The sequence below is a fragment of the Carassius gibelio genome, chromosome A1 (assembly GCF_023724105.1).
Source record: "Carassius gibelio isolate Cgi1373 ecotype wild population from Czech Republic chromosome A1, carGib1.2-hapl.c, whole genome shotgun sequence".
Classification (NCBI taxonomy): Eukaryota; Metazoa; Chordata; class Actinopteri; order Cypriniformes; family Cyprinidae; genus Carassius; species Carassius gibelio.
In genome coordinates, this window is record NC_068371.1 from 36,896,170 (window position 1) to 36,914,804 (window position 18,635).

The 18,635-nt window shown below is 37.5% G+C and overlaps 2 protein-coding genes across 9 annotated transcripts in view; one reads left to right on the forward strand and one right to left on the reverse strand.

Moving 5' to 3' along the window:
* LOC128019879 (polycystin-1) overlaps nucleotides 1-6,751 on the forward strand; it is a 71,357-nt gene extending 64,606 nt beyond the window's left edge. The window contains exons 46-48 of the mRNA XM_052606190.1: nucleotides 910-1,044; nucleotides 2,135-2,455; nucleotides 3,014-6,751. Of these exons, the coding sequence (XP_052462150.1) occupies nucleotides 910-1,044; nucleotides 2,135-2,455; nucleotides 3,014-4,156 (1,599 nt within the window). The 3' untranslated portion in view covers nucleotides 4,157-6,751. The remainder of the gene's footprint in view (nucleotides 1-909; nucleotides 1,045-2,134; nucleotides 2,456-3,013) is intronic.
* A 922-nt stretch (nucleotides 6,752-7,673) lies between these two features.
* LOC128019916 (tuberin) overlaps nucleotides 7,674-18,635 on the reverse strand; it is a 39,821-nt gene continuing 28,859 nt past the window's right edge. For all 8 annotated transcript variants that reach the window (XM_052606288.1, XM_052606279.1, XM_052606334.1 and 5 more), the window contains 9 exons: nucleotides 16,566-17,125; nucleotides 12,836-12,914; nucleotides 11,768-11,854; nucleotides 11,511-11,697; nucleotides 10,599-10,738; nucleotides 10,424-10,502; nucleotides 10,237-10,328; nucleotides 8,644-8,742; nucleotides 7,674-8,441 (listed from right to left, as the gene is read on the reverse strand). In XM_052606288.1, coding sequence (XP_052462248.1) covers nucleotides 8,271-8,441; nucleotides 8,644-8,742; nucleotides 10,237-10,328; nucleotides 10,424-10,502; nucleotides 10,599-10,738; nucleotides 11,511-11,697; nucleotides 11,768-11,854; nucleotides 12,836-12,914; nucleotides 16,566-17,125 — 1,494 coding nt within the window. In that variant the 3' untranslated portion in view covers nucleotides 7,674-8,270. The remainder of the gene's footprint in view (nucleotides 8,442-8,643; nucleotides 8,743-10,236; nucleotides 10,329-10,423; nucleotides 10,503-10,598; nucleotides 10,739-11,510; nucleotides 11,698-11,767; nucleotides 11,855-12,835; nucleotides 12,915-16,565; nucleotides 17,126-18,635) is intronic.

The following is an 18,635-nucleotide window of genomic DNA, read 5'->3' on the forward strand; positions in this document are numbered from 1 at the left end:
TAAAATGTATCCTGTGCTTATACATATGGAATAGTATGAATAGGAATAGTTGACGTTCAGAACTGATAACTAGAAGAATGTACCATTGTGCCCTTGAGCAAGGCACTTAACCTCAGGTTATTCCAGCGGGACCATCCTGCTAATTAGTTTTTACTGGACAACTAAATGAAAGCTACTGTACAGTATGTAGACACACATCTGCAATGTTATAAATTCCCACGTCATGTTCTTCTTCTATACACAAAAGGCCAGACATCACTAAAAATTTTAAGATTCCATATTTAATATTGACAGCTAGCGGCCCAGTCCAAATTCAGAATATTGGAGAGTTGTTGTTTGTCCTGCTGCCTCCTATTCAGGCTCAATGCTCATGTAGGTTGCCAGATTGAGCACACGCAAGAGGAACGAGTGCAATCAACAATGGAAGGTGACGAGCCTCGCACTATAAGCTGATGAGTTGCTTTATATGCATTTTAAATTGCCTCTATTCATAGAGCTTTCAGATGGATGCTAATGCTTTTTAGGTTGGGTAGAATCTGCCATTCCTGACCCAGCTGTTTGCTGGTTTCCATGGCTGCAGTACACTGTTTTCCACTAACTGTCTACCCAGCATCTCAAAATACTATTGGGTATATTGGCAGTGGAATCACAAAGACCAAAACAAAAACAGACATGCCAACACGGAATGCACACAAAGTAGAATAACTGGCTGTGGCATTGTTTTTCAGAGAACCAAGTTTTTAAACTTAGCATGTTTCCTAAATTTCTACAAACATATTACAGTATTTTTTATGCTTTAGTACAGTCAAAATATTACAGACAGCACCTTTAATTGGCCAATAATTAATGGTATGTATATACAAACTGGCGAGGCATTATTTATCACCCTCTTCATTTCTCTCTTTTTAGGCATCACACCAGCTGCGTTTCATGAGAGAATGGGGGGTTTTCGGGAGAACGCTAAGGAGATCTTTCTGGGAGCTGCTTACAGTTGCTGTCACTCTACTTGTGTTCCTGTTGGCATACTCACACACCGGACACCTGGTAAGGACACACACACAAACACACACTGACGCACACCATCTGCAATATGATTTAAACTACTTGCGCTCATAATTCCTTGGTAAACTCAAACCTGTCAGTGTTTTATTTGGAAATTAATAACGCATTTCATGATGACTGGTGACTTACGAGCATCAGCACATTTCCTACTAATGCAGAGGAAACTAGTATAATTAAAGACATTTATTAGATGCATAAAGGACATGAGTTTATAAAAGCAGTACATCACTTTGACACCAGTCTGTGATTTATCTGAACTGAATGTTTGATTTAAACTGTGCATATAGCAGTGCACAAGGACCTTGATTCTACCTGAATTATACATTTCCTACAGAGGGAGGTAAAACTTGATATGCTGAAGTGACCTTCTGTAAACCTAGCTGCATTAACTGGGTATTGTTATTAGTTGTTTAAGTCAAGATTTACCATTTATGTTACTCATACAGAGGGATTTGAACAAACACAAACCTAATGTATTAAACATCAGAGCATAACCTCTGCACAATTTGGGCTCAGATCTTGTGGCTTGTTAGGGAGAGTTGTGCTTGTCTTTTTTAAAGCAGGCGCAAAATACCATTGACCAGAGTATTATAGAGATTTGTGGTGTGCTTTTTTGACTTGGGCCAGTAAGCTACCATAACTTTAGGAACCACACCTTAGCAACCACATAACAGTGCCTTAGCTTCTTCTTAATAATACTCTGGCAACATCTCAAGTATTGTGGGTTCACTTGTCTATACCCATGTGCACATTAGCATATGCATATTCCTGTTTGGATCTGAACAGACCACCCTTTCCTCCTTTGTGAATTATTAAATACACATTCCAAGGAGTTATAGGTTGTTAACATAAAGTGCAAAATGATGAAGATGTAAGAGAAAATTATGTCCCTCACTCCCCTAGAATACTTAATGGGTCAATTATGAGCCATTAGTGGACATGTTATATCCATTAAAAGCAATCTGTTCTGATCAATAACTTTAATACTTCTTTTTTGGATTTAGACCAGAACCATATTTATAAAAAGTTTTGCAAAATCTTAAAACAAGCACTGTCTCTTTTCCCCCTCTAGCTTTTCCACTCTGTCATGGAGGGCTATGGAACTGTTAGCTCTACTTGCTTGAAGTTACTAGGCTCTAGTGGGCGTGGCTTGTTGTCATGGCGACCAGACAGTGGCTCCTCCACGTGTTCTGCTTCCTGTTTCGTCTTCCACATTAGCTTCACTCTCCTCCGACTTGTTTTGCTGTGGCTTTTGATCTCGGCATTGCTAAGGAACTATCATCGGGCAAGGGCAGAGCTGTACCGGCCAGCCGTTGACCTGCAGGACTATGAAATGGTGGAGTTGTTCCTGAGACGCCTGAAAATGTGGATGGGGCTCAGCCGTGCTAAAGAGGTGTGTGCACTACCATAATACCAGAGATTCCCTGCTGTTTTATACAATATGAGTTTTGACGAATGTAGCTTGTCTTGAATTAGGTCTTCTTGCAAGTATCTTATGTGTAATGAACTCCACATAGGTTTACAGAATAACAAACTTGACCGAACATAACCAAACAATTTTCCCTTCTGTACATTGGTAGTACATTAGTAGATGCTTCTACTCCTAAGCAAGATTCCCCTTGAAACACAGATTCTTGATAAAGTGGGGTCATAGTTACTGTGGTTGTGGCATAGGGGTTAAACCTCAGGTTATGTAGATAATTGCTGGTCAAGCCCTCCAAAGAAAGAGCCATGAACTGTTAACATTATGATCTTGAGAGCACCTTACCTGGGGATCATCTTTGTAAAAGTTTCCAGTAAGTTGCTTTGGATAAATAACTACTTGCTTCTTACCAAGTCTCTAGTATGCTGAGTCACCAGTCCTCCAGACTGAACTTTAATCCCATACCTTTTCTGTTTGCTCTTTAAATTACCACTTGTCTTGACCTTGCATCCCTTTCATTCCCGACAGTTCCGGCACAAGGTGCGATTTGAAGGTATGGATCTCCCTCCTTCACGTTCCTCTTCAACTAGTGACTGCAAGTCCTTGTGTCTTCCTCCTCTGGACACTCCCGAGGCTCCCCCAACCCCTGACAGTGTTGACGGAGGATCTGAGGCCTCCTGGCGGCCCACATCCAGCAGCCCTTGTAGTCTGGCTGAAGCCCCAGGTCTGGGACTAGGCCTCACAGGCCTTGGGGTGATAGTTGGAGGCCAAGGCTGGAAAGAGAGAGCAGAGATGGAGGCAACACTCCGCAGAATTCTCCCAGCTTTCGATGCTTTGCTTCTGCAGCTGGACCGGGTCACCCATACCACAGAGGAACTGTATCGAACAGAGTGCCACCTAGAGAGACTGGTGAGGAAGAGTAGACGAGGCAGAGGGGTGCGCCGCCACAGAAGTCTGGAGTCTGCAGGACAGAAGAGACATAGAAACAAGGGGACAGACAGGAGCACACTAGTGGCTGAGAGCAGTAAATATCCCCAGAAAACTGAAATAAGTGCATCTGTATCTGAGAGAAATCTTCATAAGAGAGATCGAAGATCGAGGAAATCAGACACGTTCCCACAAACCACAAGTGCTCTGCCCACAAGCATCAATAAGGTGAACTCGAGTCCCAACAGGACTGATAGTCTCCAAAAGGGTCAAGAAACCCCTGGTACTGTGGTGACAGATGTCGGCATGACTGAGAAAAACCCTCACAAGGTGGATTCAGGTCCCTTCAAAGCAAATCCACCTGAGGGGAACAGCGGTCCACCCAGAGACCAAAAGGCTGAAAAAGCTTCTCATAAAGTAAAAGGAACCTTCAACAAGGTGGACCCAAATTCACAAAGGGATTCTGAGGTTGCCGGCTGTGCCAGCAAACCTATCCCTACCCCTTTTCTCACTCCAGCATCTGCTTCCTCAGCTGCTCCTGTTTCTGCCATAAGTACCCCTGTACCAATCCCTCGCTCCCAAGGATGGATTCCTCCCAGCGAGAACCTTCCCTCTAGTGTATTCCGGCACCCTGCACACACTACTACGAATCCCACCCGCAAACGCAAGCACAAACCTCCCCCACTTAAAAATAAGGTGCACCCCAACACAGACAGACCTATCTCAGGACACCCCAAACCTTGAGAACCCAAGGTTCCAACAGTCGGTACACAAGTAAAAGGCAGGAATTTGTAATTGAGTCTTAGGCTTAGGAAGCTCAAGGGTTACAGCTTTTCATGAAGAAAGGAGGACCTGGTGACAGCAGGTTTTGTAACCAGTCCTTCAAGAAGAGCAAAAGCAATACTAGTTGCATAAAACCAGATAATACACCTCAGCCTTAAGTTCCAACCCACTTCTTTAAATTGGTAACGCCTTACTAGAAGTCTCAAAGTGGAAATTGGGTGCAGGTCACCATGGTTTCTACAATTATCAAGAAGTTCCACTTGATGCAAGATGCCATTTTTCTTCCCCTCTCGCAGTGACCTCAAGTCCAACCTCTTGACCCTGGTGGTCAACTGGGTTGAAACCGACAAGAGCACATCTTGTGCTGTCACAGTACAGAACAAACTCTTGAAAGAGAAAATGAAGGACTACAACAGCATGCCTGTTGATGCAGGATGGCTAAAGCTTGACGGTATTTGTTGTACAATGTTTTAGTTTGTTTGATCAATCGTGTTCTTTCTTTTTTTTTTGTATTGTTGTTGAAGGAAGCTATATAAAGGTCATGGGTGTATGTATTGCCCATCGATGCAGAATAGGCTCAGCTTATTCAAAAAGGGCTCACACTGACAAACTTGCACACATACAGACATAAAAACACACCTAGACATGCAGGTAAATATTTTATGCCATTCCATAAATATTGATCTATGCTTTGAGGTACTTATGCATAATTCATGCTTCTTAATATAATGGCATATTGCGAAAAATAGACACAAAAACATATCAGAAAATATATGGACTTGCATGATTTACTCACCTACATTTGTGCACTCACACTAACATACTTCTGAAGAGGCCATCAGGGTGCTAAACAACTAGTAATCCTCAGGATTTCAAATATATTTCTCTGACATAATTGCATGTTAGATCCATTCAGATGTTTCTCAGACCAAAACAGACCAGAGGGCAAGTGAGAGGATACCATTAGAGTGAAAACTGAGAGAAAGGGAAGTGTGTCAGAAAGTGTGGATTTAAAGGGAGACAAAAAATGGTTTAAGTTAATAGTAGGACATGAAATGTTAGGTGAATTAAGGAAAATCATTCAAACAAAGGTATGTCCCTCATTCAAGCACAAGTCACAGAATTCTCTGTATGGGAATATGTTATTCCAGCAGATAAAAACTATGTTCCATACAGTGTTATTATTATTAAGTAGATTGTTAATGAATGAAAAACCAGCTTATGATAAATTGAAGTATTTTTTGTTGCTGCCTTCTATGATATTTTGAGTCTAATTTAAAAAGCACTTTGTATTGATGTTATAATATGAATGATCGTGATGGCATCAGTGTGATTTAGTTTGAATGTGTTATGAAAAATGTTTTGCAGAAATTATAAAATAAGCTTGGTGCGAACAGAAGAGACAGTTATGACAGCATTACTCTCCATACAACTTTACCAAAGCTTGCTACTCAAGTAAGGTTAACTTAAGTTTCTTTTGAACATAGCACTTTATTTCAATGTCAAGCTTTAGTGCTTTGCCATATTTAAACTAGTATGTAATATTTCTATACATATGGCTATCCAGAATTATTCTCTTTGAGTATTATACATGAGCTGCGTCAGGATAGTAATAATCATTAATTTTCCTGTATTTGTTTCTACAGTGTGTTGATTTAATGTCTCTTGTGAAGTACTTAATTGTTGTTTACCGTGATGATGCTCAGGGACCCTCTTTTTAAAACCCAAACCAGGATTTGATTTTCTTTGCTTGTTGTTGTTTTTTCCACTTAAATCAATATCTATTAAGGTCTCGTATAATGAAATTTAGAGTATTTGAGAGTGATTTGATGATTAGGTTATGCATAAGCACTCAAAAATGTCCACTACAGGGAGTTTTGATTCTGTCACAGGTCACTTCCACTACAGTAATGTTCTTATTCAGGCCATTCCAGATGAGTTTTTGAAAGGTCATGTTTATCTGTACATATTGGTGTGCCCTGATGTAAATATTGTTTTCGAGTTTGATTGCATTGTTTTAATCTTGTTTGCCTTAACTGCACTGAGCAGAAATGTTTTTTTCATTTTCAGTTCACAAAATGGATCGCAGTATGCACACACATTTCACACAAATGCTTTGCTGCATATTACATTTCTCCCTGGCACTGGCCATAGGAGAAAAAAAAATTATATAAGACCCAAAAAGTATGAAAGCATTACTGTTTTTTTTTTTTTTGTAACATTTTCAACAGAACTACACACAGCACAAGCAGTCATTTTAAAATATGGCTTTTTAGTAGTTCTTTGCAGGATAGTACTGCTGCTGAAATATTTCATACTTTTAGTCAGGAAAAATAAAAATAAAAATCATGTCGGTCATTTCAAACCAGTCACAAGTGCCAAAACATACTTGCATGCAATATTGTAAAGTCTTACGTATTTTGTATTAAATTCTGAAGGTAATGTGTTGATTGCAGGTTTGCCATTTTGTGTTGTGTTGTACTTGTAACGTTGTAGCACTTAGCTTTACATGCTTTTGCACTTGACAAAGTCAAATAAAGAGTCTGACAGCTGAGAGTCTGTGGTTCTCCTGGGGCTTCAATTCAATTCTCATCTCCACCCAACACTACATCTTTTAGCTTCTAATGTTTAGGTTTATTGTTTGTCTATCCTTGTTGATTTAGTAGTAAATTATGCATTACATACTTTTTAGAGAAAGCAATTAATACATTCATCTTATTGCACTGTTGAAGTGTTATTATTTTTTAGAGTAACTTACCCAACACTGATGGTGAAGGTTATTTCACATTGTATATAAGGGCTTTTCACATTTGTCACGTGTTCTAAACCGCGATTTTAATTCATGTTTCACATAACAAAGTGGTGTTAGCACGTGTTTTTACCCGGGTTTATTAAAACTTGCTCGGTAGAAGGGCTAGCAGCGAGGAGTTTGTTGAACCAAACGTGTGCGGTTTTGAACTACTATGTGATGACTAGCCTTTGGACAGTAAACACCGCGCGTTGTAAAAAAAAATATATATATTTTTTTCAGTGTTTTGAGAAGAAAAATGTCTATTGGTGACAGTGAAAATAGTATATTTCTTACCTTTAAATTACACTGAGGAAAAAGTTTGACAGTACAGTAGGCGAGGGCGCGCAAATGCTAGAGCCCTTAATTGCGTGCTGTGTTCCTCCAATCACTGACATAGCAAATATGCAAATAATAACCTTCATCCGGGCTTTAGGAACAGTGTGAAACGTCAGCTTATGAATATGATTAATTGTTAACAAAACCAATAAAGGTAAATTATGAGCAGTGTGAAAAATGAAAATAGCCAGGGTTAACTACTTCAAGTCTGAGAAGTCATACATGTATTTTGCTCCATTGTAATGCAATCTAGAGTTTAGAAAGGTGCTACATATAAAAGATAATCAACAGTAAATGCTGACAGTGGTATATAGAGGTTTTAATCAAGAAAGTAGAGTCTGAACAACAGCAGGATTTGCACATTTCAGTGTTTTATTTGGTAGCGGAGAGCACACATGCACACTCGTCTGATACAGTCTACTGGAGCTGTTGTTCTGCAAACCTGTTGTAGCATTATAACCTCATTAGATAAGAATTAACCATCACACACAAAGAAAACAACAGGAAACAAGCAAAATGATTGGACGGTTTATATTATAGGCCATTTTCATATATTCAGAGAAAAACAATGAGAGTATGAACAAGTTTGTTCTAGAGAAAGAAATGTGTGGATGAAAATAAGCAGAAACACAAAATCGTGTTAACCGTGTGCAGTTTAGTCGTACTGCTTAAAATGGCACGTGATAATGCCAGTGCGGGCGTTTACATCCATCTTTCAGCAGACGGAGCAGCGCACTGTGAAATTCATTCTTACAATCACAGCATTGAGTGAAGCTGCGTCCCGGCTGAACTGATCTCTTACTTCCTGTGGCACACTGGGTGGTTCATCAAATTTTACTAACACCAAGCCTCACAGCCCTCAGCTTTCAGGAATGGATTCGTTCATCTGGACTGATGGGAACGCAGCTTCTATTGGTCTCAGAGACAAAACACATCACGGGTCTCTCGCTAGACAAAGTCCGTGAAATCATCGACGGTGGACACCAGCCTCTTCCTCTGGCCGGCATCCTGGTTCAGAGCAGAGCTGGAGGACTGGTGGGCGGGTTTATTCTGCATGGGGGCGTGGCTTTGGGTCAGAGAGATCCCGTGAGTGGGACGGGACTGAATTTCTTCCTGGGCCTGTTGATTAAGAAAACAGAGATATTTATAGTTAACATCCTTCAAGTAATATATATATATATATATATTTTTTTTTTATTTTTATTTTTTTTTCTCCTAAAAATCTAACAATATTTCTACTATAACTTTTCATCAGTTTACCAAAAAAAAACAAAAATGACAACCTATAATATATACACTGTATATATATGAGCTCTCATACCCGTGTCCTGATCTTCTTGATGTGTCTCAGTCTTGCCAGCCATTTCGAAGCGTAGGCATCTGATGGGTTCGCTCTACACTGATGCACCAGCGATGCCATCTTTACAGGACAAGAGAGCAGATAAAACACTCAGTTAAAAGGATCAAATGCAAGAGTTCATTCTCTAATATCCCTGAGATATGTGAACACCTTCCCAGATCGTGACATAATTTCAAGCTAAATGATTTATCTGTCGGTTGTTGACTGGACTGTGAAAGCTGTGTGCTGTACACTGGAATACACTTTGATCTGCGATAGCAACATGGTGCCAAGATTGAAAATAAATTCCCGAACTAAAGTACTTTCTGTCTCCTAAAGTTCCCTGGTAACCATGGAAACAAGAAGTTAATATAATCCACCCTGAAATAGTCTATGTCCCGGGTGAAACCTGAGTTCTGCGTTTATCCTCCCCTGACCTGCCGGCCATTTTCTGGCGTGTGTTGCTAATTGGAGCCAGAGGCAGTGGGCTGCGCTCTCCTGGAGCCGGCAGTGATTTGGAGGGTCTCGGAGGAAAGCGTGGGTGTGTGACTCATACCAAACAGCCTTATTACATAGTCTCCACTTATCACAGTAGGTGGGAAGAGAACTACTGAAAAAAAAAAGATTTATGCTAAACCGACTGCGTGGTGAGAGCAATAGGCACTGAGAGATCTGTATGCGTAAACCCTTTTGTGTTTTTTTGTGTTTTACAGCACTTTTTTAGTGCTTTTTGTTAAGGCAAACATCACACGTTTTGCATCATAAATAAATTATAATAGATTATAGACAGATGATTTGCATGAAAATAGCCAAAAAACACCTTTACATAAAATGCATTAAAATACACTCCAACTACCCAAAGTAATAAAAAAAATTCAACTTCAGTTAAAGTAATGTGATATTTTGGTAAAATAAAAGTCCAAGTATCATGCCAAAAACAGATCTGAGTGAAAGTAAAAAAGAACAACTTTAAATTGTACTTAAGTTGTGAAGTGAATGAATAGTATACTGTGTTGTGCGACAGAAAGGTTATTTTGCAAAGGAAAAACAAAAAACACAAAGAGATCAAATAGAATTTTGGATTTGTTTTTACATTGAAAAAAAAATAAAAAGTTAACTGCAACTTTTTCTCTCAACTGTTTCTTCAAAAAATGTATTGTATTGAGATGTAATCGCAGGATTTAGATAAAAAAAAAGTCAGATTTGACTTAAAACAGATTTTTAAGAAAAAGAGACAATCATGTAATGCAAACTCAGCATTCTCGTTTAAAAAAAAAGACAGAATTGAGAGATGTGAAATCAAAAAAAAAGACAGAATTGAGAGATATGGTCAGAATTCCATAAAAAAAAAGAGAATTGAGAGAAGTGAAGTCAGAATAAAAAAATAAAAAAAACAGAATTGAGAGAAGTGAAGTCACAATTCAGTGGTGGGGGGGTTGTCTAAATCTTAAGATGTTAACTCATTACTGCGAGATATGAACTTGTATACTTCGTTTTTAATCATGTGGTTAAAATAAACTTCCATTTTAAAAAAAGGAGACAAAAGACAAAAAGCATGAAGCTGCTGAGTCTCACATTGGCGTGCAGAGCCATCTGTCTCACGAGCATTGGTAGGTTGCGGTCAGAAACAATCTTTGCCACACTGGTGTCGACCAAACCCTCCAGATCTGAAAGAGAAGAGGAGTTACAGCATCACCCAGCACACTAACTCACACATACAGTCTCCTTCAATACACTTATCTGAATGAAAGGCTTATTTCACCTTTCCGGCACTGCAGTGTGACCAGGTTGCTCTCGTAGTCAAGAGGTTTTATAAGCACCTCCACGAAGTTGAACTGACCCTAAATGCATGAGCATAGACACAAAATATCACAATTTAAAAACAGTTCAGAAAGATTGTGCCAAAAACAGAAATGGAAACGGACTCTCCTACACACCTTGATGGTGCCGAGTTTGTACTCCTCACCCGAGTCATTGTACACCACCACCACGTAGTCGTTCCCGATGTGGCGTTTCTTATTGCAGCAGCCCTTGTCGCTCTCGCGGTTCGGCATCAGAGTGGCTATATGGAAAATGGCTGCCGAGGAACAAAACGACTGCATTAGTCAGACACTTAAAGTGTCTTCAGACGCATTAATGAGCATCACATCATAATAAATCACATCGCACAAACACTCAAAGCCAACGCTGACTGAAGTGGATAAATAAATGATGTTTCCCATACTTGAGATCCTCATAGGAAGTGGTGCGGTTTTATAGGAACTTCTTAATAGAAATAAAAAAATAGTTATTAGTAGTAAAAAACAGCTAGTAGTAGTAGTAGCAATAAATAATAATAATTTTTATTAATGTTACACAAAGTCTGACTCAAGAAACAGTATATTCAATTTAGTTAAGAACAATTAATGATAACAATTATTGTTAGTAGCAAGAAAGAATATTAAATAATAATATGTATTATATATGTATTTGTTCTGTGTGTATGTATATTTATCATTTATCTGTTTTTATATAGAATTACGGATTTATTTGTTTTATTTTTACATTTATTTTATGCTATATTGTTTCACTTTTTTGTATATGTTGGGGTGGGAAGATAATTGTTCTTTCAGAATCTTTGATAAAATTTTATAAAACAAAATTACATTAAAAAAACATTATTATCACTATTACTATTATTATTAATATTATTCATATTTTTTTTTATTTGTTTATAATATTATCATATATACACAATCTAAATATTATCTACAAAACTAATATCTATTGTTATTGTAATAAGTAACAATAATTTTTTTTTTTTTTTACACTATATCTCAATATGTCTACTGCTGCTAATGACCCCTGACCTTGCATGATGTCATCGTGCCAGCAGTAGGTGAACTCTCCGTCGTCTCCGTGCTGATCCAGTCCTCCCAGGAAGATCTGGTCTGGGTCGCAGTCCTTCAGGTGGATGAGTTTTCCCAGGCCGGTGAGGAACTGAGCGTAGCGGTTGGAGCCGTACTCGTTGGACAGGATCGACACCTCGTTATTAGCCTGATAATAAACAACCATCCGTCACACAGACTTCCTACAACATCTGAAGCAGCAGAATGAATGACTCTACCTGTCCGGCTCCAACAAACACCACACCGATCTTATGAGTGTCGTACGGAGGCATCTGATCCAAGACTTTAACGGCACGATCGATCAGCTGTGAACGCCAGACCACACACCATTAATACAACATCAATCAAGAGGACAATCAAAGTCATTGGGTATCTCCAGGACAGAAAAATATGACCAAGAAATGTAATAAAAATCTAAATTAAAATTATACATTGAAGTCTAATAATTATTTTTATAGATTATATTTTTTTTAAAATTTGAATTTGAAAACATATATAAACTATGTATTGTATTTTTAATACACTTTATTTTCAGATTTTCTGTTTTGGCGTTAGTTTATTTTATGTCTTTTTTTTCAGCTATACCTATTTGAATACTTCAACTTAAACTAAACAAAAATGGGAAATGTTGGCTAGCAGCAATAAAAAAAATAAATAAAAAAAACAACTTTTTTTAAAACAATCTTTTTTAAAAACAACAATAATAATAATAATAATAATAATATTATATATATATATATATATATATATATATATATATATATATATATATATATATATTTTTTTTTTTTTTTTTTTTTTTTTCAGTTAACGTTTGTTTCATTGAGTAATGAGAATGTTTTAGTTTTTAAATAAAAATCTGCCTAAATTAATTATAACAAATACTATTATAATGGATACTTTAAACTATACTGAACATATATTTCAATGTTGCATATTATTATTAAAAACAATTATATATTGTAAAATATTGTTAATAATAAATATTAATATTGTTAATAGTAGCGGCAAAATAAATAATAATAAATAAATTATAATTTGATTTAAAAAGTAATAGGTATTATGTAAGTATACATATTGTTTGTATATATTTGTAGGTATATTACAATTATTTTATTACTATTATTATATTGATAATAACCCTGATCTTATCCCAGTGTTTAAACAAAAATCTGCATAAATTAAATTATAACAAATACTTAAAAATTATGGATACTTTCAACTGTCTTTAAATATACACCATATATAGAGCTTTATAAGTCATAAGAGATCGGCAGTCTCCTCACCTGAGATTTGGGCAGCAGGAGGGGTTTGTTGGCTTCATTGCCAAAGAACGGAGAGTGATAGAGCTGCAGGAAGACGAAGCTGTCGACAGGAAGAAGAGGAGCAAAGGTCAGACTGAACCTCCACGCAAACACAAGTGTGCACTACAGTTAATGCCTTTAAAGTGCGCACAGCTTTCATCTGCCTACACACAACTCACCTCATCACAAGGACAAGATCAACGTTAAAGGTGAAGAAGTTTGGAGAGGATAAGTGTCCTGAAACGCTCTCCAGACCCATTAAACCTCATTAGACATAAAATAAATCTGGCCTTGATAAAATCTAACGGAAAACGTGCCGCACAGCTAACAATATGAGCACACACCGTTAGAAGTTAAGATAAACATCACAACACTGATGACTGAGAGATTTAATATTTATGATCGGCCGCACGTGGAATCTGTATCAGCAGGACATAACAGTTTTCTATTGGGCTACACACACACACACAAAAAGGTCCATATATTGTTAGCTACATATAATTTCTGCTACATCTGTCTTACTACTTTTGATTTTTTTATGCAAACAAAACATTTTTAATCACAGAACTAATTATTACTAGTCAGCTGCTTAAAAAATAAAAATCTATTATTACTACATAATTTTTCTATATTAATTTCATATGTATGTATATATATATAGAGAGAGAGAGAGAGAGAGAGAGAGAGACAGAGAGAAAATGTTTACACAAAACATTTTATACAACTTAAAGGAAAATATAATTATATAGTATAGCACACTATACAGTACATATATATATATATATATGTGTGTGTGTGTGTGTGTGTGTGTACTTGTTTTTCTATTCTGGTGGGGACTTAAACCTGAATACACACAGACTCGTGGGGACTTGTGTCACAGTGGGGACCTAAATTGAGGTCCCCACGGGTAAACAAGCTAATGAATTACACAGAATGAAGTTTCTTGAAAATCTAAAAATGCACAAAGTTTCCTGTGAGGGTTAGGGTTAGGTGTAGGGTTGGGGTAGGGCGATAGAAAATACGGTCTGTACAGTATAAAAACCATTACGCCTATGGAGAGTCCCCACAAGGATAGCTGACCAGACATGTAAGTGTGTGTGTGTGTGTGTGTGTGGGTGTGTGTGCGTGTGTGTGTGTGTGATTAATCTTTTTGATTAATCTGAGCAAAAATGTGTTTTCTTTACCAAGAAAGTGGCAAGATGAAAACCACTATCTTCTGTTTTAAAATTTGACATAGCATCTTTAGGTTATAATAACATTAGAAATGTAAATCCAGGTTTTGATTTTCAAAGTTTTATTATAAAAACTTTTTTTTTTAAATCCCAAAAATGCAATAAATCCATGATACTTTTTTTTTTTTTCAAAAAATGCAATTAATCCATTGAATCAATATGAAAGTTAAATGAAACCGCACTTGTTCTCATTCAAGAATTGTGTGTGTGTGTGCAATAAACATTACAGCTACAGTAAAAGGGGAATGCAATAAATAATTGTTCAATTTCTGGTAACTGTTGTCCGTTATATTCTCACAAGTGCATGAGTCACGAGTGTTTTACGCCACTTTTTGACTCCCATCCATATCTACCTTTATTGCATGGAAAACACTGCCAGGACACTGATAACGGCTCGTTCCACTAAACTACTTCTTTTACGCCTCTATTCAAACAGCAAGTGTTTTTCGAGTGACGGGGCCCTTCGGTCCTCATTAGGAAGTAATTGTAGCTTCATCCAAACAGACGTGCTTTAAATCGAACACCGATCTACACACAACAGTGTGAAAGGCTCTGCAAACTGATTCAAGGAACGAAAGACAACAGTGTTAGTGCTCTTAGTGCCTGACTGAACCCATTAAACCAGACACGTACAGCTCTGTGACGGAGGAAAGCGCTCTTAGGGGAAACTCGCTAGGTTTCCTGGACTGCTGTCTATAAAAAGCGAGTCTATCGATCGAGCAACTCCAGCACGAACCTCACAAAGACAGATGGGAGTCATTTACAAGTCATTTCAATTCAACTCGAAAAGAGCCTCACTTCACAAAATGAGTGGAGCGAGCGACGGAGGCAGGATGATTTAATGTCAACAGAGGCGACAGATGATGACAGTAATGAAAAAAATGAGGCGTTTCAGCCGTATCATTACTCTCCATAGAATGCTTTGCTTCTCTAGAAAATGAAGCACTTGGTGCGGTGGGATCAAATGGATGCTGTTCACAGTCATTACAGGTGCGTTAACGTTTATAACATAACCACAGCCACACTTTCTGCCATCCATTACACAAACAAGCCGGCACTCGCCAGCACAGATCGTAGGGCTGGGCGATAAATATCACATCTCAATATTTAAATACACGTTTACATGAAGGTAATCTCCAGAGCTGCTCTGAGAGTCACTTCTCAATCAACTGTCAAAATAAAAGTCTGGTTTAACTTGAAGAAATGATGACACAAATATTACTATTGCATACTAACATGCAATTCTCAAGCAATAATAATAATATTTTGAAGGAAAATCATACAAAAAAGGATTTATACAGTTTATGCATAAACCTTATACAGTAATTTATAATATATACAGGTAACCATTGCTGTTGTACAGCATGTTAATTGACAAAAAAACTAAAAATGCAATGTTTTGTCGTAAATTATGTTTTCATTTCATTAGACACCTTTTATGATAAATTTGTACTGAATCGTAAAACACAAAATCCAGGAAAAACAAAAGTGGATAACACAGGAATTTCATGGTGCCCTAAATTAAAAGGTTTAATTTTGAACAAATTATGTTAATGAAAAACCTGCTAAAAGTAAGATGCAATCAAGAGTCTCCAAAAGAGCTTGATGCCATGTCAAGCGCTCAACACGTCATCATCTGAACTAAACTGCATTTCTAGGCACTTCACACAGTGGGAGTAATAAATAATGAATGTTGGTTGGGAACATTTCTGGCATAAACATAGAAACATCTAGACGCCAACTGATGAAAACATTAAATCTTCAATTGATTTAAAATTAAATAAATATACAATAAATTAAACTATTATTACTAAAACTGTGGTTTGTAATGTTACAATGTGTTTAGGCACCACATTATAATGGAAAATTTGATTTCATTTAAAGATTATATTTAACAGTGTGATTAAATTATTAGTGTTTTGACTGATACTGATCATTAAAAAATGTACACTGTTCAAAAGTTTGAGATTATGAGATTTTTTATATCTTTTTTTTTTTTTTGCTCACCAAGGCTGCATTTATTTGATAAAAAATCCAGTAAAAACAGTGAAATATTATTACAATTTAAAATAACTACTTTCTATGTGAATACATTGTAAAATGTAATTTATTCCTGTGATCAAAGCTGTATTTTCAGCATCATTCCTCCAGTCTTCAGAGTCACATGATCTTCAGAAATCATTCTAATATACTGATTTGCTGCTCAAGAAATATTTCTGATTAATATCACTGTTGAAAACGTCTGGGCTGCTTCAGATTTTTGTGGAAACCTTGATAAGTCTTTTTCAGGATTCTTTGATAAAGGAATGTTTAAAAGTTCAACACTTATTTGAAATATGAATATTTTGTAAATGCCTTTACAATCACTTCAGGGGTCAGTCGTGGCCTAATGGTTTGCGTTCAGTGAAGCCGCATGAACAACAGACGTTTATAATGTGTTTAAAGGAAGGCAGAATATGAGTGTGTGTTCCTCGTGTTACCTGGGACTGAGTCCTGAGCTCTTCTCTGCGTTGGATGCTCCTCCTCGGTTGTGGTACGAGTCTCGGTCCATCTTCCTCTCCCTGCGGGACGAGGGTGCGGACACTGAGATGGTGTGTCCTCGGGGTCTGTGTCCGGTGGGAGACAGGGGTCCCGGCTGATCCGTGGGAAACTCCAGCCTCATTCTGGAGGTGGAGGACGAGGAGACGGAGACACTAGTGCTGGAGCTGGACGGGACGGCTGATATAACGCTCTCTCCCGCCCAAGTGCTTTCTCCTAAGGCCTCCCTGTCTGAGGAGGCATGGAGCGTCTGGATCCTGGAGCTGAGCACATCTCCGTCAGCGGCGCTCTGAGCTGCAGCTTTAGTGAAGGCCTCAGGGAGCGTCTGGAGCTCCGGGGAGGAGCTGGATTTGTTGAGGGTGGTGCCATGTGCGAAATGAAGGTCTGACTCGCTCTGTCCCGGGGTGGAGAGGGCCGGCGGAGGCGGATCGATGGGGATAGCGCCTTCACTGACCTCCTCCAGGGTGGACTTCTCATCGTCCTCGCTAGATGTTGAGGAGGACTTGAGCAGAGAAGACACATGAATCAGTCAAAACTACTGGCTGATTAATCTGCCTGTGTGAGATATTAGTCTACCACTACCAGTGCTCAGAAGTACATCAGCTAATAATAATATATTATTGCTATTATTATTCTTACTAAATGTATATATTATTTACATTTATTATTCATTCAATTACTTATCTTTTGTTCTTGTTATCCTATTTATATATGTTGTTGTTATTTACATCATAATAAACATTAATTATCTGAAAATAATAATAATCATAAAAATAACAATAATTAATTACTCTTAAAATTCATATTTAGTAATGTATAACTATTAATAATTCTTTCTCTCTCTCGCACTCTCACTTACATGGCATTAATAACTATACAGATTTTAATGTTGTAATTTATTATTTTGTAGAGAAGTAGATTAGGTATTATTACCAAATGTATATATTATTTACATTCCCGTATTTATATATATATATATATATATATATATATATATATATATATATATACATATACAGTATTGTTCAAAATAATAGCAGTACAATGTGACTAACCAGAATAATCAAGGTTTTTCGTATATTTTTTTATTGCTACGTGGCAAACAAGTTACCAGTAGGTTCAGTAGATTCTCAGAAAACAAATGAGACCCAGCATTCATGATATGCACGCTCTTAAGGCTGTGCAATTGGGCAATTAGTTGAATTAGTTGAAAGGGGTGTGTTCAAAAAAATAGCAGTGTGGCATTCAATCACTGAGGTCATCAATTTTGTGAAGAAACAGGTGTGAATCAGGTGGCCCCTATTTAAGGATGAAGCCAACACTTGTTGAACATGCATTTGAAAGCTGAGGAAAATGGGTCGTTCAAGACATTGTTCAGAAGAACAGCGTACTTTGATTAAAAAGTTGATTAGAGAGGGGAAAACCTATAAAGAGGTGCAAAAAATGATAGGCTGTTCAGCTAAAATGATCTCCAATGCCTTAAAATGGAGAGCAAAACCAGAGAGACGTGGAAGAAAACGGAAGACAACCATCAAAATGGATAGAAGAATAACCAGAATGGCAAAGGCTCAGCCAATGATCACCTCCAGGATGATCAAAGACAGTCTGGAGTTACCTGTAAGTACTGTGACAGTTAGAAGACGTCTGTGTGAAGCTAATCTATTTTCAAGAATCCCCCGCAAAGTCCCTCTGTTAAAAAAAAGGCATGTGCAGAAGAGGTTACAATTTGCCAAAGAACACATCAACTGGCCTAAAGAGAAATGGAGGAACATTTTGTGGACTGATGAGAGTAAAATTGTTCTTTTTGGGTCCAAGGGCCACAGGCAGTTTGTGAGACGACCCCCAAACTCTGAATTCAAGCCACAGTACACAGTGAAGACAGTGAAGCATGGAGGTGCAAGCATCATGATATGGGCATGTTTCTCCTACTATGGTGTTGGGCCTATTTATCGCATACCAGGGATCATGGATCAGTTTGCATATGTTAAAATACTTGAAGAGGTCATGTTGCC